The sequence below is a fragment of the Salvia hispanica genome, chromosome 4, assembly GCF_029641045.1.
Source record: "Salvia hispanica isolate PSC_SH4W2 chromosome 4, Shi_PSC_v1, whole genome shotgun sequence".
NCBI lineage: Eukaryota > Viridiplantae > Streptophyta > Magnoliopsida > Lamiales > Lamiaceae > Salvia > Salvia hispanica.
In genome coordinates this window covers 51,410,425-51,432,353 of record NC_142695.1, presented here as the reverse complement: position 1 = coordinate 51,432,353, position 21,929 = coordinate 51,410,425, and the positions used below count along the sequence as shown (strand labels likewise).

At 34.0% G+C, this 21,929-nt stretch overlaps 3 protein-coding genes and 1 pseudogene across 3 annotated transcripts; 1 reads left to right on the top strand and 3 right to left on the bottom strand.

Annotated features, from left to right (window-relative positions):
* The first annotated feature begins 3,448 nt into the window (after nucleotides 1–3,448).
* LOC125199712 (zinc finger BED domain-containing protein RICESLEEPER 2-like) lies at nucleotides 3,449–4,880 on the top strand (annotated as a pseudogene).
* A 5,544-nt stretch (nucleotides 4,881–10,424) lies between these two features.
* Nucleotides 10,425–11,437, bottom strand: LOC148929388 (uncharacterized). The gene is made up of 2 exons (XM_089056829.1): nucleotides 11,421–11,437; nucleotides 10,425–10,974 (listed from the first exon to the last, which is right to left on the bottom strand). The coding sequence occupies exons 1-2, from the start codon at nucleotides 11,435–11,437 to the stop codon at nucleotides 10,425–10,427; spliced, it is 567 nt and encodes a 188-aa protein (XP_088912955.1).
* A 6,781-nt stretch (nucleotides 11,438–18,218) lies between these two features.
* Nucleotides 18,219–20,130, bottom strand: LOC148929387 (uncharacterized). The gene is made up of 4 exons (XM_089069646.1): nucleotides 19,691–20,130; nucleotides 19,280–19,588; nucleotides 19,102–19,201; nucleotides 18,219–19,024 (listed from the first exon to the last, which is right to left on the bottom strand). The coding sequence occupies exons 1-4, from the start codon at nucleotides 20,113–20,115 to the stop codon at nucleotides 18,392–18,394; spliced, it is 1,467 nt and encodes a 488-aa protein (XP_088925772.1). The 5' UTR covers nucleotides 20,116–20,130; the 3' UTR covers nucleotides 18,219–18,391.
* A 947-nt stretch (nucleotides 20,131–21,077) lies between these two features.
* LOC148929386 (uncharacterized) lies at nucleotides 21,078–21,929 on the bottom strand. Its single transcript, XM_089056827.1, has one exon. It carries the CDS (start codon nucleotides 21,927–21,929, stop codon nucleotides 21,078–21,080), a length of 852 nt encoding a protein of 283 aa, XP_088912953.1.

Genomic DNA, 21,929 nt, shown 5'->3' with positions numbered 1-21,929 from the left:
GGTATGCTCCGAAACCTAAGAAAACGACCGTTTCCATGTGAATCGTCTCTAAAAATAGGTGGGTTAGCAAACTTTAAATTATCACGTTACAAAATTATAGCTTCCATCTCTTTTTATAAAAATCATTTTAAAATTACAATATGTGCATTTAGAATTTTAGACTACCTTTGAAAATTAAAATAATTGCATTTAACCGATTATAAACCATTAATAATCGAGTATTAATTTAATTGTCTCTATCCCTTCATCTCTAACTTAAGAGGGTAAGACCAGCCCAACCATTAAATTAATTCGGCCCAAACATTAATAAAGACTCAAAAACAAAAGAATTAGCCCAATTCCAAAATGAGGAGACCAACTGCTTCTTCAGACCAAATGGAGTAAAGTAGTATTTTGATTTTTCCTTTCTGAAACCTCAATTGCTTATTCAGGTACCTAATATGTAAAAATGAATTTGGGTCCTTCGATTACATTCGACTAAACTTTTGACATTCTATCGAGGATAAATTAAAATTGAAGGAGAAAAAAAAAGCATATGTGGCGTTACATTTTAATTTTGTTATTCTTAAATTTTAATGAATTTCATCTTTATTTAAATTTTACTTGTATATAACTATATTTCAAATAAAAGGAATAAAAATGAATTATTATAATGTAGATTTTATTTAATTATATTTAAAAATAATAAATTGATGGTGAAATTCATGTATTTATAGTCTATAGTGTTAGTGAAGGCATGAGTTGTGTGTTGTTTCTTAAATAATGAATGGGGTTAAAAATGTTGTGAATCCAATTTTAGTGACGGTGCATTATAGATGCTCGTATCAAACAAAAGAAGAATTTATTATTCTATTCCTTTTGATTTTTACATTGATTTGTCTTACTATACATTTACGTATAAAACTCCTCCAAAAAAATGATTAACATATGTACATTTATATACACAGTATAGACACATAATTTCCAAAGATTAATTATTTCTCTCTTTTGTTCCAAAAAAAAAAATCAGAATAAAATGAAAGAACCATTAATTTCTCTATCTTAATTAATTAAGCTTACATTACACAAATCTCATATTTGATAAAAATATAGGGAGTTACAGTGGAATCCTGGAATGGCATTACGGAGTATTGAATAACGCCACATAATCACGACTTATTGCGTGTGCATTTTTACAATAGCAAAATCGTTTAATTTTAAGCCAAATTCTTTTTATCTTTCTAATTCGTAAAAACAAAATATTTTATTTGAAAAATAGAAAATATGATGAATCAAATGCCAAACACGTGTACTGCAGCATGTGCTCGGTAACTCAGTTCGGCAACTCACCACCGTGCCCCGATGAACTGAGACATAATTATCACTATGAGTAATCTAGAAAATGAAAATTGTGTTCGTTTTGATTCAACAACACCAATTGCATTTGTACATTAGTTCATATATTTGATCAGTGCGATTCCATTCTCGATGTAAATCCAAATGTCGAATAATTCATTGAATTTGAGCTTACTCCAATGATAGTGAAACATTTGCTATGGCCTGATAATTTGGAATCGTGACAGATGCCTAATTTTTCATATTGGCCTTGTATTATGTCAAAATGTGATAAAATGTAAAGTTTGCACTATTAATATTAAAACAACTAGTACTAGGCTCTACATTTAGAATGCCTTGGGAATTGTAATAAATAGGGCTGGGAAAACGGTTCTCGGTTCTCGGTTAACCGAGAACCTTATTTTGTCGGTTCTTGGTTAACCGAGAACCAAAAAAAGAAGGTCCGAGTTCGGTTTCGGTTAGGGGGATTACTCAATTCTCGGTACTCGGTTAGAACCGAGAACCGACAGGTTAGAACCGAATAACCACTTAATTTTAATATTTAATTTTATATTTTTTATACATTGATTTTAGAAGAGTAAATAAGGAAAATGTAAAAGGTTAAAAACCCTACTGTAATATATGGTAAAACCGCCGCTGCATACACCTCTCTCCCTCACGGCCTCACCCTTCTCTCTCACTGCAATCGTTCTCTTCACTCGTCACCGCTGCTAGCCTGCTCTCAAAGAGGAGGCGACAACTCCGTTTCCATTCTCTTCTCTCGACGCCGTTGTTCGAACTTAAAGGTATGCATGTAATATGTACATAGTTGAATTGAGGTTTCGAACTGTAACTATGATAGTTTAGTTTTGGATTGTAATTATTTCGAAATTCAGCATACCTACGCAGTGCATCGTAGATTAACTTGTCTAATTATGGAATAAGAATACTATGAATATGATTTAGACTTAAACATATTGTTATACTCATGCAGATTAGTCATTAGCGGATTAGGAAATACAGTAAGAATTTAGTAATATATTTTGAACTCAACTGATCAAACTTAATATTTAAATAATTTAATTTCATTGGAAGTTTAGTCTTTCGTCTTCAGAATTTAAGAAAATATGTATGTGAAGTAGCTATCGGTAATTAGCATACTTACCATGTAATTCATCATGATTCATGCATTCATGATTCTTAACATCAAATTTGAATAATTTATATCTGTATTGCAGAAACGGTAATACACCATGTCTGAATCTCTCATTCAAGCAATAGCTAGCAATCAGCCAGAGCTCAATGTGGAGAAGTTAGAAGATATTGAAATAGAAGAACTACGGGGAAGGTAATGCAGCTACAACGAAAGAAAAAGAGAATGAGAAGTCAAAAAAACGCAAAACAGGAGCACCTGCAGAGAGGTCTAATGTGTGGGATTTATTTGAGAAAATTAATGTTGATGTAGGAGATCCTCCCGTGCAAGTTCGAAAAGGAAAATGTAAGATGTGTCACACGTTGATTGCCGCTAATCCGAAGTTGAATGGCACCTCCGCAATGTGGAAGCATCATGCTTCGTGTTTGAAGAAACAACAAGCAGGACAGACCCAAATGAAGCTCAACCAAGAAGGATCGGGGTCCCTCATTAGTTGGAGATTCAATCAAACCGCGGCTAGGATAGCTTTATGCAAGTATATTATCCTTGATGAGCTTCCCTTCAGAGCCGTGGAGAAAGAAGGATTTGAGCTTTTCGTGGCAGAAATATGTCCTATGTTTCAAATCCCGAGCAGATATGCGGTGCGAGCTGATTGCGTGAAGATGTTTTTGCAACAGAAGGAGATAATGAAAGTGTTTTTTAGTAAACCAGGCATGGGAAGAGTGTCATTAACCACAGACTGTTGGACTGCCATCAATAACACAAATTTCATGTGTGTTACAGCACATTTCATTGACAAGGAGTGGAGGTTGCAAAAGAGAATTATCAGCTTCACCGAGATTGACAGTCATAGTGGGAAGAGTATTGGTGAGCTATTGGTAGATGTTGTAACACAGTGGCGTTTACCAAGATTGTTTTCTTGCACCCTAGACAACGCTGCAGCCAATGATTTAGCAATGAAACACGTGCACTCCTAGCTCAATGCAAGATACATCCTTGCTGCCAATGGTCAATACCTTCATCGGCGATGCGTTGCCCATATAATCAATTTGGTAGTTGATGAAGGATTGGAAGATATAAGCATGTCTGTGATACGAGTTAGAGAAGCTGTGAAATGGATAAAGGCTTCACCAAGTAGATCTCGCTACTTCAAGGAGATAGCCAAGATAGCTAATGTTGATACCTCAAAGTTCTTGTGCATGGATGTGCCTACCAGGTGGAACTCAACCTACTTGATGCTTGAGGCGGCGTTGCCATATGAGCCGGCTATGAGGTTGTTTCAAACCTTGAATCCTGATTTTGCTAGTGACTTGAAGGAAAGGAAGCACAAAAAAATGTCAATTGGTGTTCCTACTGAACTCGATTGGATTGAAGTGAAGAGGATGTGTGGTTTTCGCGAACAGTTCTACAATCTTACTCGTCTAGTCTCCGGCTCCCACTATGTCACATCGCATCAAGTTCTCATGGAGCTGTGTGACATGATTAGTCTCATAACAGACTTGGAAGAGGATGAAGACGATGGTCTTAGAAACATGGCCGTGAGGATGAGATTGAAGATTGGTAAGTATTGGCTAGAGGAAACTGAGCTAAATCCGAAGATGAACAAAATCCTTTACATTGCTGCCATGTTAGATCCCAGGCAAAAGATGAAGCACGTGGAACATTGTTTAAAGTTGGTGTATGGTAGCACACGAGCAAATGAATTGCTGGAGGAGTTAAATAAGCAGATCTATGATTTATATGAGGCGTACAAGGCAGAAATGGCTCCAATATTGGGTCAAACACAACCACGAAAAACAACACAAAATGCCCCAGTAACAAATAGATCGGCGAATCTGCGCTTTCTTGGCAAAGGAAAAAAATGTTCTCTCGGAGTTATTAACAACAATGTTGCAGATATGTCTGACCAGACGGAGCTCACTCGATACCTCTCAGACAGTCTATATGTGATGACTGAGGATGAAGTTGACAATTTTGACATCCTTGAGTGGTGGAAGAAATACACAGCGGCCTTTCCTATTATGTCGGAGATGGCAAGAGATATCCTAGCTATTCCTATATCTAGTGTTGCCTCTGAAGCGGCATTTAGCATGGGAGGTCGTGTTCTTTCGCCATTTAGAAGCTCTTTGACTCCGAGGGTGGTAGAGGCTTTGTTATGCGCCGAAGATTGGTTGAGGTCCAACAACTGTTTTATCAATGATGAAGAAGGAGACCCAGAAACAGCTATCGATAAGCATTACGATGATTGTGAGTTTTTAATATTATTAGTAATTTTGTATTTCTATTAGTTCTTCATTTTTTGAATAATTATTCGTATCTCAATTTTGTGACACTCGCAGTGGTGAAGGAACTACAAAATCTTGGCATAGTGTCAACCAATGAGACGCCTTCATCTGCCGGAATTGAAGTGTGAATGTTGACGAATGATGATTGTGATTTTTGAATATTTGGACTTTGAATCTAGATCATTTTGATGAATGATGATGGTTTGCATTGGTTTTAGACTTTAGTTTTGTTGACTTTGTTGGATTTTTGGTTTTTACATTGGTTTTAGACTTTGTTGGATTTTTGGTTTTTAATGATGGAATGGAATCATTGTTTTTGTCCTTTTGATTATTGACTTATTTCTTGTTTAGCTATTTGCATATTTATGTTTGATGTTTTTTGGTTCATATTGATGTTGTTGTTTGTGATATTGTTGTTTTAAATTTATAAGTTTAATTTTCGAGTGCTGTAGGTTCCAATATTAATTAACAATGTATTTCTTTTTAATTACACGAAATACGTTTATTTATTTATATTTTTACCTGCATTTAACAAAAATAGCTCGTAGCACAGGTGGTGAGCTTCTGTTGGAACTCTTCTTCTCCATCAGTGTCACCCAGGATCGACTCCTACCAAGAGCAGGCTCATTATTTTTTTTTACAGAATATATTGCACTTAGTTCGGTTCCTTCAGTGGAACCGCTGACCGAACCGATCAAAAGGTTCGGTTCCGGTTCTGGATTTCGGGAAAAATGGGAGTCGGTTAACCGACTAATCGGTTCAGTTCTAACCGAACCGACCGAATCCCCAGCCCTAGTCATGCCAAATTCTTATACTTCCAATTTACACGTTAAAAGGTTGCCAAAAGAGTTTGTAATCTAAGCATATTTATTCCTAATTTGTTTTGCTGTGCTTCGGTACGATTGTGGAGTTAATTATGTTAATTTGGAGCGATTTTGGTCTATGTTTGTGTGAAATTGTGAATATTTAGCCCACTCTAATTTGGACACCAGCTGATGGTGTAAAAGGAAAATTGACGCTGTGCATTTACCTCTAGTCCACTATGTTTCAAAAATCGCACCTATATTCAATATATATATGTCATAATATCATATCGCCAATCACCGTAACACAATTTCAACTCATTTCAAAACTCCGATTTTTTCAGCCTCGCAACCCAAAAAAAACAGATACATATGTATACTGAAGATTGGTTTTAGAGGATTCATATCGCAAATAATTTATTTTTTTACTATTCTATCGGTCTATATTTTACAAATTACAAGTTACTATCAATCAATAAAATAATGTTGAGAAATTTTAGACATTAGGTCTCAATTCACTACCTTTCTAGATTTGGGATTAAATTTGTTGATCTTTTAAAATATGGATTGAGGTATGCGAAATTTTTAAAAATAAGGGATTTTTACACTTTTCTTATTTTTCCTTATTTTTTATTTTTTTTTATTTTCTCCCTCCCAACAATTTATTAATTGACCAAAATACTCACTACAAATTTAGACACTCTTCCATCCTTATGACAATGTACAAAAACGGGGTTAACTTTTTTTAGGATGTAAATGAATCATTTTTCTTATCTTATCTTTTGAGGATATAATATTTCCTCTTCCAAGTATTACATCGTTGAAATCATTTCATCGCATTGTGCAAATATACATTTTTGAATAAGCTATTAACAAATCATTTCATGATAAACGTACATGAACATAAATTAAATGAAAATTAAGGTCTTACTATTTCTTAACAACTTATAATATACATATAGGATTTTGATCGGTGGATCTCATTGATTTTTTTGTCAACTCAAATTGATGGAGTTAATTAAGTCTGTTTTTATTACTCCTAGTTTATACTATGTGAGTATATTCATATATAGGTAGCTATAAGATTTGATGGGTACATATCTGAACAACTCAAGCTACTTTTTTCTCTTCACAAATAATAGGAGTATAGATCAAGTTCGCGATTCGTTCTTCAAATAACTAAAAATGAAATGAAAATCGGTTGATCATTTTCGAGCCATATAAATCCCAACCCATTATTAATTGATAATTCCAAATTATGATAGAATCGACTAAAATAAACTCAAAAAATAGATAGTACTAATATGTTGAGATGCGTGAGTCGATTTCATATGTTGTAAATCGATGGCAGTACGTGTGGACAGTGGATATGTCATATATTTTGATTTTTGAGGGAATATGAAAATCAATGGATAAAGAAAATTGGTAGAGCACAAAATCCGAAACAAGGGAGCAGAGATGTCTTTTAGATACCTATGGATCAGGTCAGTGGCAGAGCAACAAACACTAGAGATAAAGTAGTGGAGTATTCGTTTGTGCCATTATTGGGCTACACTTATACTATGTACCTAAAATAACCACACATATCCTGCCAATATATTCTATGAGCTCGAGAAGATTTTTCATTTTCAAGTTCCAACATAATTTGGGAAATGATGAGATGCATATAAACTATGACCTTTTTATCTTCAACAACCAAAAACCAGTTAATTCAATCAAATAGGGAGATGATGGAATAAAAATCTTGCATCATCTTTGCAAAGAAATGTGTGTTCATTGGAGTATTATTTTTTTGCAAAGAAATCTGGCATCCTACTTCTTATACTCACTTAGGAGGTTTCTGCCGATTCTATTGTTAATTACTCGAAAATTAAATTTGTACGTCTAGTGAAGTCGAAAGATTTGATCATTTCTAAACTGTTTATAAAAGGACATAATTCTCGTTTTAATAAATTTGTTTTTCTCATCCCTAAGCTGCAAAAAAAAATCCCATCTCATTCCACACAATCACCTCGATTTTTCTGTCTTTTAGCATGGGTTTTTCTCAGATTGTAACGACTAGGGTGGTGGTTACTTCAAGGATAATAGTGGAAGATTTGTAAAAATTTGGTCTCGGGATTATGGCATTTCAATTCATTTTCTGATTAATTCTAATTGATTTTTGCTATGATTGTGGCATTAGTCTATGGATTGACTATAATCATATGATCAATAATTCGATACAAACATGTTTAAAATCCTTGCTGTAGGGAAATGGGCCCGAGGCCCAAATGTGGCGCTCATTTCCATCCGTGATTGATCCAAATGATGAATTAACCAATTGAGATGAAAAATAATTTAATTATTCAAATAATACTATATTTGAATGTATGTAACAAAAAATTTAAATAAAAAGTTAAAAATTGTTTTATACAAATTTAATGCAAGGTAGAGAGAATGATTAACAAAATTAACAGGTCAAATTAACAATATCGACAAAAAGAATTGAATACGAACTATAAACCAAAACATCGGCGCCCAAACAATTACTCCCTCCGTCCGCAAAAAGTAGGCTCGTTTGTAGTCGAGACGAGTTTTAATGAGAATTTGGTAAAATAAAAGATTAAATATATAAAAATATGGGTAAAGTAAGACAGATGAGGGAAAAAGAGGTAAAGTATATGGGATGAAAATTTTCCATTTTTATAAATAGAACTAATTTTTATGAACATCCCAAAATGTCAAAATGAGACTATTTTCATGAACGGAGAGAGTTAAAATTCAAGTATGTTCAGTGTTCGGAAACAACTCGAACACAAGCTATAGACAAAGTCGTGCGTGAAATACTCCCTCCGTCCCCCATTAAGAATCACACTTTTCCATTTTGGTCCGTCCCCAATTAAGAGTCACACTTCATTTTTACCATAAATAGTAAGTAGGTCCCACATTCCACTAACTCAATTCACTCACATTTTATTATAAAACCAATATAAAAAAATGGGTCACACATTCCACTAACTTTTTCAACCAACTTTTCTTTACATTTCTTAAAACTCGTGTCCGGTCAAAGAGTGACTCCTAATAGGGGACGGAGGGAGTATATAATGAGAACAATATGAATATTTTTTTGAAGAGCATAGCATTGATATTAATTTTACTAGGATTATATTAAATATTTATATCTATAGAATTATTTTCTATTCTTAAATTATAAATATCATTCTTTACTCTCAATGAATATGAGAAAAATAAATAAGAATTACTAATTTAAGATATTTAAAAATAAAGCAACAAATGAACTAAATATACCTTTAAAATCAATTTTACTACTTTTATTATATATTTATACCGCTGTAGAGTTAAATAATTATCTATAAAAATCTAAAAATCGTTATATACTTCGTTCCTCGTTTGAGGGCTCATACCACTATGAATGCTCTAACTATTGTAAAAACATTATAAATAAAATTGAATATTTTAAGATTATTATGTTTTAAATTTTAGCATTAACTTATTTAAGTTTTTGGTTCTATAACTGCATAGTACCTCATTACAAATAGATTATTTTGATTTATCTATCCGTGCGAATTTCAAGTTATTTTTCTCATTGCGGGAAATCCTACATAAACATACTTAACACCGTGCAAATTTCAAGCGGTGATTTTGCCGATCACACCCCATTTCCCGCGGCGCACTAGCCATCGGGCGAAATGGGGGACACCGTCCATGTCGGGACGGTCGGCGGCGGCAGTGCGAGTGGTGGCGGTGGGAGTGAAGGCGGTGGGAGTGGTGGTGGTGGTGGCGGTGCTAATTAGTACGATCAGAGCGATGATAACTCTCGGATAGAGTATTAGAACGGAAAGATCCATTAGATAATGAACTATTGGTTCTAAGCCATCTCTGATGATTAATCAACAATTCGAAGTGCTTACATACGGAAATATGAGATTCAGACTCATGTGACAAGCCAAGGCCCTGAAAGGATCACTAACGAAATACCGCATTTAGAAGCCCATTTACTTCGCAGCAAAGGGAGAGTCATTTTTAGATTGTATGTGGTGAGTAGTATGAGTTATGAGAGAGAGGTGAGGTGAGGTGATGCGTTACGCTGTTAAGTGTGTCAAGTTTATATAGGAAAAAATGTTTGAACAATAATTAATGAAATTCAATTCATCACGTACGAGAAGTAGGGTGAATGTCAATTCATTTTTGTGATATACCCATGTGCAAAATATAAGAAGGTGGTGGATTACATTTTCAGTGTTAAAATACATTGCTGATTGGTCATAAAATGGACTTAGTATATCTACAATTAATTGTATGGAAGAAATTATTCTGACTAATTATAAGTTGATGTATCATTTTATTTTTTGCATTTTCCTAATTATAGTTGCATTTGGTTCAACAACTCAATAATTATAGTGAAGTACAATAACATTAAGAGTCGTCAATAACATTAAGAGTCGTCAATAATTATAGTGAAGTACTTAGTAGTAATTAATTATGACAAAAATAAACACAACAACTTGAGACTTCAGTACGCCCCAGATAGGCCTCCACCGTGAGGTTTCTTGCCGGCGGCGGCTTGTTAACGAGGAAAATGTCCTCGATCTCCATCTTGTAGAAAAAAAAACCCACACAAAAAACGAATGAGAACCCAAATATTTCCATTTATATGAAACAGGCCCAATACAAAAACTGATATTTTAAAAGGCCCAATTTTGATTACAACAAGGAAGGAGCCCAAACGATATTCATTAAACTTACTCACTTAACAATAACAAACTACAATTAATCAACATTATGATTTAATAACATAATTTAAGAGGCAATACACAAGCAATAGTAATTAATTATGAAATTACATGAAAATAAACACAGCTTGAGACTTCAGTACGCCCCCAGATAGGCCTCCACCGTGAGGTTTCTTGTCGGCGTCAGCTTGTTAACGAGGAAAATGTCCTCGATCTCCATCTTGTAGACGGAGAAGCTCCCATTCATGTTGGGGAAGCCGGCGAACTCGGGATGGGCCTTGAACAAGGCCTTCTTCGCCTTGGCTTCCGCCTTGGAGTCCTCCGCGATCTTCTGGAGCTGCCCGGAGATGGTGATCTTGGCGCAGCTTGGAGACTGCGGGTCCGAGCCGCGGCAGCCGTTCACCGTCACCTCCGACACGGTGAAGTTGGCGCGGGCATCGGCCGCTACTCTCTTCCCCACCGGGTCGAGTTTGGAGAGGAAGAAGAGCGAGATGCCTCGCCTCGCGTCGGTGTACGACGCAGGGTAGGTTAAGGGGGTAGAAATGGGGGTGATTATGCCGATCACACCCAATTTCCCGCGGCGCACTAGCCACCGGGCGAAATGGGGGACATCGTCCACGATGGGACGGTCGGCAGCGGCAGTGCAGGTGCTTAGCACCACAAGCAAGAGGGCAACAACGAAGGTGCTTAGATATATTGAAGAATTGGATGGTGTTTAGAGGTGCATGGTCTGAAATCCGCACGAACCCTACCTTAGAAATTGAAGAGTTGGATAATGACTAAAAGGTGCACGGTTTGAAATCCGCACGAACCCTACCTTAGAAATTGAAGAGTTGGATAATGACTAAAAGGTGCACGGTCTGAAATCCGAACCAACGGCCGATAGTCAAAAATCATAAACACGATCCCGATTTTAATACCTACAAAAATTGACATAATTGCAATCCATTTTACTACTATCTAAGTACAATTCAATTTTTTTTATTACCGTGCGAATTTCAAGTCACTCTATATCATCGTTTTCAACATTGTCGAGTCATCTTCTGGAATTTAATTGAATTTTTATATTACTATGCGAATTTCAAGTCACTTTATAATTTTGTTGTTTTGATCGAAGATATTACATCCGTACCAGAATAAGAGTAACATTTTTGTCATTTCGGTTCGTCCAATAATAAGGGTTATGTTTCACTTTTACCATAAATAGTAAGTATGTCTTATATTCTATTAACTAACTTCACTCGCATTTTATTTTAAAATCAATAATAAAAAGTGGGTCCTATATTCCCTTCCAACACATTATTACTTACATTTTAAAGACTTATGAGATCACGTCAAATTAACTTATGATCACGTCAAATGTGACTCATATTGTGGGACGGAGGTAGTACCAATTACCAAGTGAATATAAACGAACTCATAAATCTGATAATTGTGATTGTGATAAATACTTGAATTCAGTTATATTCGCCTTGAAACTATTTAAACTAGGGCTGGTTATTCGGTCGGTTCGGTTAATAACCGAACCGACTTGTCGGTTAACCGACCCCAAAATGCATTCAAAAAACTAACCGGAACCGACCCGATCTTCGGTTCGGTTACTTGATTAACCGACTCGGTTAGAACCGGTCGGTTCTCGGTTAGAACCGAACTAACCGAATTGATTTAACTTATTCAAATGTTTATTTTGCATGATTAAGGTTGTGATAGATAACTCAACCTACACCTAATCACACTATTAGTTTATCACCGAAAGTTGAATTAACTATTTCACGGCCATCCTTTAATGATCAATTATTCAATTCAATGATTGAATCTATAATATATAAAATTATGAATTTTTCTCACTTGTTAATTGATTTTGTGTATTCTCAATTCTACGCATTTCTGCATGATTGTAAAACTGAAAACGTCAATTTTTTTATCATATTTTTTTGCATTTTAGTCATAATCATTCAATTTCATCCTACACCATAATAAATTCAAATTAAAACAGACTTTTTTGACATTGCAAATTTGCAATATGAGACTTACATAAAATTTAGAAGTAAATTACAGATGATTATTATTATTATTATTATTATCATTATTATTATTATTATTATTATTATTATTATTATTATTATTATTATTATTATTATTATTATTATTATTATTATTATTATTATTATTATTATTATACTCCTATTTACAAGCAATACATATATGATATATTTTTAGGCTCTTTAATAGACTTAAACTTTAAATGATCTAAAATTTGAAAACTTTTCTCTAATAATAAGTGAAAGGTTATCTTATTTTTAAAATAGTAGTATTGCTTAAGCACTCGTTAACTTTGAGAGATCTTATTTTTAAAAATATATTTAGAAACTTTATTGAATTTGATATATTATAACTTTATAAGTATAAATAACTAATAGGTAACAAATTAAAATAGATTTTTTTGACATTGCAAATATGCAACATGAGACTTTGACAAAATTTGGAAGTAAATTACAGATTCTTCTATTATGACAAAGTTTAAAAGTAAATTACAATTTCTTTTATTATTAATTAAAAATATAATTGAACTTAAAATTATTTATTGTTTTAACTTTTAACTTTTCATCTACTTTTATTATTATTATTATTATTATTATTATTATTATTATTATTATTATTATTATTATTATACTCCTATTTAAAAGTAATATATAAATTATTTAGGCACTTTAAAAGACTTGAACTTTACATGATCTATATTCTATACTTTAAAAACTTATCTCCAATAATAAGTGAAACGTTATTCTATATTTAAAATTAAAATAGTAACTCTTAAGAACTTTATTGACTTTGAGATATAAATTTATAAGTATAATACTCTAATTGATAGTGACACAAATTAAAATGAACTTTTTTTGACATTGATTTAGACAAAATTTAGATATAAATTACAATTTCTTCAATTGTGACAAAGTTTGAAGTAAATTATACTTTATTCTAGTATTAAATAAACACATAATTGAAATTAAAATTGAATTTAATTCGGTTACCGGTTATAACCGACGGTTATCGGTTATAACCGATAACCGACATTTGGCAAAACTTAAAACCGGAACCGAACCGATAACCGTAAATGTCGGTTATCGGTTAACCGATAACCGACCGGTTTCGGTTCGGTTCTCGGTTAACCGATTAACCGAAAACCGTTTACACACCCCTAATTTAAACTATGAGATTTAATTACTTGCGGCTTAACTAAACTCCCAGGTTTAATTAATTAGGATTATTTAAAACCAAACATTCAATTGAAAGAACCCAACACAAAAATTTAATTTCAAGCTAACCCTATAATAATATCAAGCCCAACCTTTCAAATTATTTCAGCCCACAATACCCTTAAATTAGGCCCATATCTAAATTAAATTGAAGATTCACTCAAGAGTTACTTCCAACAATTAATAAGGACTCGGCCCAACTGTCAAATATACTTTGGCCCAACCATAAAAGAATTAAACAAGGCCCACGATCCTAACTGAAGAGGGGTTAAATATTTTTTAATTGATAAGGAGTAGTAGTTACAAGTTAGCATGCATATGAGCAACACATTCGTATACACTATAGAACGGTTATTATTATAAATATTTTGCTTTAGTCTATATTCGAGGATGATATTTTAGCCAAATTTATAGTAATAATTAAAAAATGTCGTCAATACTTATTCCAGCAATGGACCTTTTCATGTATTTATTTTGGTTTTCTTAATTTGATTGTGTTCCACACTCCCAATTATTTTTTCTCTCATCCACAAAAGTATACCACATTTACCTTATTTTAAAATATACTCATTTCATTTGATGAAATATATAATCTCACACTCTATACTTATATCTCACATTCTAATAGTGTAACATTCCAGTTTTTTCCGACCTTTTTGTTTGTTCTCGAAACGACGTCGTTATGCATATAAAACATTTTTTCGCTTTAATTTTTTCGTTGAGAGAAGGATTTTACATTTTGGACGAAAACAAAATTTTTTTTGTCCAATTTGAAACCCACTTTTCACGAGCCCAAGCCTTTTTATATTTAATGATTTCTTCTATGAGCCAATCTTAAATAAAAAACGTAATCAGCCCAAAGAAATTTATACAACAGTCACGGCCCAATCGAAGCCACCGGGGAAGAAGAGGCGGCAGCGGCAACCAGTTTCGGCAGACGGCGGTGAAACCAGGCTGAGAAGTCGAGATTGAGAATAGAGGGAGAAAGTGATTATGTGACGTGAAAATGGGAGAAGGAGATAAGGAGCTGATGTTTACTACTATTTCAGTTAGACTCATTTTGGTAGTTGGGCTACTGTACTAATTTTTTATTTGGGCCTAGAGTCATTTGTTTAGTTGGGCAGTCTGGTTAATTGTTTGGACCGGAGCTTTTAAGATATCCTTGCCCGGATGAGATAAAGAAAAAGAAGAAGAGGGCGGAATTAAATCATGGGCTTTTTACGCTATGCTTTTTGAGAACGGAACGAAAAGAGAAGTGAAGCATGAACTCAAGGAAAGGATTTCTCCGCGAGCAAAATTGAAGTCGATGTAAGGAATTCAAATTCAGAAAATTAAACGAACAATGTAGGCTTTTCGAACTGAAGTTTTACTGTGGGCTTTTCGAACTAAAGTATTTTCAAAGGTTTTCAAATTAATATATCGGTTTGAGCATCATTTTAAGTGAAGACACGCCTGTTAAGTGTGATTGTAATTATTATTGATTTTATTCCATGATGATGTGATATATACGTGTTTAAAGTCAAAGTGAATGCATTTGTTGTGTTGCAATGTATAGTTTTTTTAGTGGTTGTGAATCTGCTCGACTTTGTCGATATAATGTGAATTGATGCTCGACCTTTACAAAAGTATATTTCGTGTTTCAAATACGTTTTATGAGGAAAATAAAGTTGAGAAAGGTTATGTCATGCCATGTTTTATTTTGAGAACAGATATTACAGTTTCACTCAATGGTGGCATGACATAAGTGTTGTTTTAGCCCTACATGTGTTTTTCTTATGTGCAGGTTGAGTTGTGACGAGCGCGGTAGGTGTTGAGTATGAAAGTGAAGAAGATAGCAAATCAAATGTTCCGAATATTTTATGTCTTTATACATAATATTATTTTTCTCTCGAATGCTTTCACTAAACAGTGTATTTATTTTGATTTCAAATATTGTTGAGATAATATTCGTTTTGAGTTGTTGATTGTCGAAATGATACTCTGATTTTTATTCGAGCTATCCCATTATTTTGAGTCATTCTCAAGTATACAATTGTTTTCCTCTTTCTTCTCCGCTTCTTTAATCCTCCCCTAGTCGCGATCAACCGTGTTTTCTCTCCTTAGAAAATGCGGTCGTGACAACTAGGGTACCTGATTTGGGTTATTTGGCTGTCGATATCATTTTTTTTGTTTATCTTCTTTAGTTAATTTTACATTTAGTGCATCTAAACGTGACAAAAGTATATCACTACTAAAAAAAAAGGTCTTTAATGGCACTCAAAAGTGCAAGTATAAATAAACTTTTTTGACATTTTAGTTGTTATGGCACTTGATAAAAGTGAATTAATGTAATGTGTATTAAGAAATTTGGTGCCAGGATATACCTTCCATCAATTCACGTAAAAGTGAGAGGAAAATCCTTGTGTAGTGGCAATAGAAAGTGCCACAATATGAGTTTTACAACTGCACCTACGTCTAGAATAAAAAATTTACAATATGCCACTTATAAATATTTAAAATTACAATTTCATCCTACATTTATGGAATCTATATTTTCTACCACCAAATTTCTATAATTTATATTTTGATCCTTCAAATATTTGTAAATTACAGTTTCACCATTTAAATAAATAATTAATATTCAAAATTATATTTCCCCCCTGTATTTTATGGAATTTACGTTTTCCACCAACATATTTCTATAATTATATTTTGATCCTTCAAATATTTATAAATTACAGTTTTATCATTAAAATACTTTAAATTTACATGTTCCTTTTCAATATGCAAAATTTATAAGCATCCAACAAAATTTTAAAAGCTCTTTCGGAATAAAACGTCAAACTGAATATATATCAAAGTTTTAATCTGTCAAAAGAACATAACATATTTCTAGGTACATTGGTTCCACTTCAACTACATAAAACATCATTAATACTAAAATTATAAAATTCTAATCCATCCAAAAGACTATGGCATATGTGTAGGTACATAGATTGTCTTGTGCTTCTTCTATCATGTGAACAATCTGCATAGCCTGGAACAATAAAATTTCATAATTTTAAGAAATCACTAGAGAAAAAAATAAAAAGAAAACAACTTTCTTAACTTATTCAAATCTCAAATTCTAGCCACATATATGAAATATCAAAAACACATTACAACGACAAAAGTATTGAATGCATAAACAACCTATTTATAACTCCAATATAGCATTTTCCATCATGAACAAAGAAAAGTATAGAGAATACAAGACTAGAAACACTACAAATTAGAATGAATGGTCACAAGTATAAACTCAACAACAATTTATCACTTAAGTATACAAGTAACAATTTTTTCAGCATTCAGAAATTTCCAGAATTTTGACACCAATTTGAAAAATCATTCTGAACTCATACAATGTCCGAAATTAGTAAAACCAGTGGTAAATTAAAGCTATACTTGCCTATGTTACAATGTTTAAATTTCAAAATCCAAATCATGACCTTGGAGAGGTTATCCATGCTTTAGTGTAGACTGTCAAAAACTAGAACTCAGCAGAACAGTCATGTTGTAAAACTCATTCCGGACTCATACAATGTCGGAAATTAGTGAAACCAGTGGCAAATTAAAGCTATACGTGTACGTGATATAAGGACAAAATTTCAAAATCCAAGTCTTCACCGTTTAGAGGTTATTCATGTTTAATTGCAGACTGCCAAAAACTGGAACTCAACAGATCAGCCATGTTTGTAAAATTCATTCCGAACTCATACAATGTCATAAATTAGTGAAACCAGTGGCAAATTAAAGCTATACTTGTCTATGTTATAAGGTCTAAATTTAAAAATTCATATCATTACCATTTAGAGGTTATCCATGTTTTATTGCAGACTTCCAAAAACAAGAACTCAACATAACAGAAAGAAGTCACCTTTGGGTATCATACTTAGGCTAGTTAGTACTACTTAGCAACCATGTAAAATGCCACAAACAAAAAATATGGGAAGACCTCAAAATCAATCTATACTACTCCCTCCGTCCCGCTTAAGATGATACGTTTTCCTTTTTAGTTTGTCCCAACTAAGATGACACATTTCCTTTTTTGGTAACTTTCTCTCTCCAATTAATACACTCAACCACTTTTTCTCACTCCTATTAAAATATCCATCTTTCTTTATCTCTCTACTTTAATACTTACATTCACCTTCTCTCTCTCCAATTAAACACTTTAACCAATAACTCCTAAAATCCCGTGCCGGCTAAGCAATGTGTCATCTTAGCCGGGACGGAGGGAGTATAACATAATGAAAAGCACAAACCAAGATTGATCATATAAATAATATAATTAGTTAATTTAGTTTAGAGTACCTGGAATCCAAATGTAAATCGAGAAATCATCAGTACTCAATAGGCGTCACCTACATATACAGTGATGATATCCAATAAGAATAAAACTAAAATGCAATAGTTAATCATTTGTTGATAAACCATTGATAAAATATACCAAAGAACGTGGCCAAGCAATCATATGACCAACTGTTTGAGACAACTCTTGAAAGTTCTTGTAGGGCCTGATCAATTGCTCCTGAGGTTCAACTACAAATTTAACATTTATTTCACACCAATTCAATCCTAATGCTTGTCCTCCAACTTTTGTATTTGGATCGATGCTATAAATACATCCTTTAGCAACAACTTTGTTTGTGAAAATACTCCGGAGAGAAACATACGCCCCAACCTCCAAAAAACCAAAATAGATTAATTCCAAAACGAACCATATGAAACCAACAATATGCCACAAATAACATCGTACACTCAATTTCTACACACTTTACTGCCAAAAAAGAAGTCAACAGTATCTCCACAAGACAAGCTACCAAAGTCATTGTTCTTTGTCAACCTCAATGCCATCGACATCGTCACGAACCCAGCCAAAGTCATCAGCATCTACACTATCCGGAGGAACACAAATATTACTTTGTAAATAAGTATCAACATCAATAATTGTTTCCATGTGATAATTAGCTCGTGCTGTAGTAGATACAACTACTCTCCATTGTGAATCGGTAGGATCCTCTACATAGAATACTTGCTCAACTTGGGATGCTAGAATGAATGGTTCATCATGACGTGTCATATTTGAAAAATTAGCTAATGTAAATCCATCAGCATCTGTCCTCAATCGTTTACCTTTCGACACCCATTCACAATCAAATAATACAACTCCACGTCCACGACCATAATCTAGCTGAATTATATCGGTTAGAATTCCATAATAGTCCAACTCACTTAAGATTGGATTTTGATCTCTAGTACTTGAAAAGCTTGACGTTGTGGCCTTCACACGCACTCCACAATTTTGTGTTTTCTTCGTACTCTCCAAATCTTTCGTGTGAAACCTAAAACCATTTACAATATACTTTTTATATTTCACTCCAATGAAATTGGGCCGACGAGAAAGTAATTTCAAGTCTTCTAGTGTTGGATTTTCCCCATGGATTGTTAACCTTTCAACCTATTGAAGAAGTAAAATTAATAACAAGAAACACTATATTCACCATTACTATGGTTTTGGGCATCTATATGACTTACATGTTGAGCAAACCAATCAGCAAAGGTCTCACTGTGGATGCGTTCCAGTTGATGGCGTCCAACACGAGGATTAGATTGTTCAACTATTGCCCGATGTTTCCTGAAATTGTACATTAAACCTTTTCAAAACAAAAAAGTACAAATATTACAATAAATAAAACCAGATCAGATAACATACTCAATATATGGTCTAACAGCCTCAGAATTAAACAATACATATTGATGTGCTTTCGTCAATGTTGTGACATCTAATCTCATAGCATCTCCTTTTCCAAGAGAACGACCTGTAATGGTAAATACATCTACTCCATTTCTTGCATTATCATTCACAGTTTCGTTCCTCAATGACCGGTTAAACTTCGATTCAACATAGTCAGCTAAATACAATGAGCAAAATGTCAAACATTCTTCTGCTAGATATCCCTTAGCGATCGAACCTTCAGGTTTGCTCCTATTCCGCACATAGGATTTCAATGTGCCTAAATATCTATTTATGAAAAAAAAAACAATATGTATTAGAATTTTCAAATAATTAAAATAGTTTATCATGAAAAAATCTCATTAACTATATAAAGTTTCATAAAAATACCTCTCTATTGGATACATCCAACGATAGTGAACGGGCCCACATAACCTCACTTCTGTAGCCAAATGAATAGTCAAGTGCACCATTACATCGAAGAATGATGGTGGAAATATCTTCTCCAATTGACAAAGTACCACAGCAATATCTTTCTCCAAACGAATGACGTCAATGGGACAAATTACTTTAGAACAAAGTTCTCTAAAGTACTGACTGAGCTTAATTAAAGGTGCGCGTACTGTCTTGGAGAGTGTGTTTCGCAAGGCTATAGGTAGCAATTGTTGCATCATTACATGATAGTCATGACTTTTAAAGCCTAACAATTTTGGTGGTTTTAGATGAATACACCTTGAGATGTTTGATGCATAACCATCGGGAACTTTTAAATTTTTCAAAACTTGACAAAAAGTAGTTTTCTCCGCTCTGCTCATTGTAAAAGCTGCTGTAGGTAAATAAAATTTTCCAGAACCCTTTGGAATCGGATGAAGTTCAGGCCTAATTCCCATTTGTTCCATGTCTTGCCGTGATTTAAAATTATCTTTAGTCTTACCGTCTAAATCTAACAATGTGCCACATATACTCTCACAAACATTTTTCTCTGTGTGCATGACATCAAGATTGTGGCGGACAACATTATCTTTCCAGTATGGTAGCTCAAAAAATATACTCTTTTTTTTCCAACCGAAAAGCTTTTGGTTACCTTTAACTTGCTTACCAAATTTAATTGTGAAGTCCTTCAGCTCATCCATCACCATGTTACTAGATTGTTGTTGCGGTGCTTCTCTATACTCAACTGTGCCATCAAAGTGTCGTTTATTCTTCCGAAACTCATGTTCTTTGGGCAGAAATCTGCGATGCCCCATGTAGCAATACTTCCCGCCGTGTTTCAATCTAAGAGAGTGTGTTTCTTTATTACAAACCGGGCATGCAAATTCACCTTGGGTACTCCATCCAGATAAATACGCATATCCTGGAAAGTCACTGATTGTCCATAGTAATGAAGCACGTAACTGAAAATTTTGCTTTTTTGATGCATCATACGTTTCAATTCCTACTTCCCACAAATCCTTTAGATCGGCAATTAGTGGTTGCAAATAAATATCAATATTATTCCCCGGGGCTAACGGACCAGGAATCAATAGAGATAACATTAAATAAGGCTCTTTCATGCACATCCACGGAGGAAGGTTATAGGGAAATAAGATGACAGGCCATGTGCTGTGCGACACACTCATATTTTTGAAGGGATTAATTCCATCTGCCGCCAATCCCAATCGAACATTGCGAGATTCGCTAGCAAAATTAGGATGTAAGGTATCAAATGTGTTCCATGCTGGGGAATCGGCTGGGTGTCTCATATACCCATCCTTTGTACGATTTTCAGCATGTCATCTCATGTGGGATGCCGTCTTTGTGGACATGAACAATCGCTGCAACCTTGGCTTGAGCGGAAAATACCATAATACCTTTTGAGCAATCTTTCTTTTCTCACCCGTCGGATCCTTATCTGAAGTACGCCATCTTGGCTGATGACATGTTTCACATGAAGTTTGTCTTTCATTTTCCCCCCCCAATACAAAGTGCAATCATTTGGACAAGCATGAATTTTTTCATAGCCAAGTCCTAGTTCTTTCATCAGTTTCTCGGCTTCATAGTAGGACTTTGGTAGACCATCCATGGCATCTGGAAAAGCTTCTCTTAATAAGTCTAAAAGCATATCAAATACTTTATTATTCAAGCTCCCAATGCACTTTAAGTGCAGCAAACGGATTATGAATGATAGTTTTGAGAATTTATCACATCCTTCATACAATGGTTGTTGTGAACTGTCAATCAACTCATAAAATTCTTTTGCTTGCCCATTAGCATAATCTACATCCATCTGAGCACCTCCTGTATATTCTTCTGCATGTCCATCTTCGTTTGGAACTCCAAATGCATCATGAACTAAACCCCGCATATCATCATTGCCCAAACTATTAGGTAGATTTTCACCACTAGATGAAAGTCTACTAGGTAGTTCTCCATGAGCTATCCATTGGTTGTAGCCAGGAATAAATCCATCTATTGTCAAATGTTCAAATGCATCATCTCTACTCACCATTATACGAATTCTGCAACGTTTGCATGGACATAATATCTGATCATGCATGCTTGCGTTCCAAAAAGCATAGTCCAAAAAGTATTGAAGTCCATTTTGGTATTCTGTTGTTACTCTTGACTTTGACATCCAACTTCTATCCAT

Excerpts from the sequence above, each read along its gene's own strand:
- LOC148929386 (XM_089056827.1), bottom strand. The coding sequence starts at position 21,929 with ATGGATAGAAGTTGGATGTCAAAGTCAAGAGTAACAACAGAATACCAA.
- LOC148929387 (XM_089069646.1), bottom strand. The coding sequence starts at position 20,115 with ATGAGCAGAGCGGAGAAAACTACTTTTTGTCAAGTTTTGAAAAATTTA. Across the intron at positions 19,589-19,690 it reads TGGATGTATCCAATAGAGAG|ATATTTAGGCACATTGAAAT; the intron begins GTATTTTTATGA and ends TTTCATAAATAG. Across the intron at positions 19,025-19,101 it reads CTGATTGGTTTGCTCAACAT|GTTGAAAGGTTAACAATCCA; the intron begins GTAAGTCATATA and ends CTTCTTCAATAG.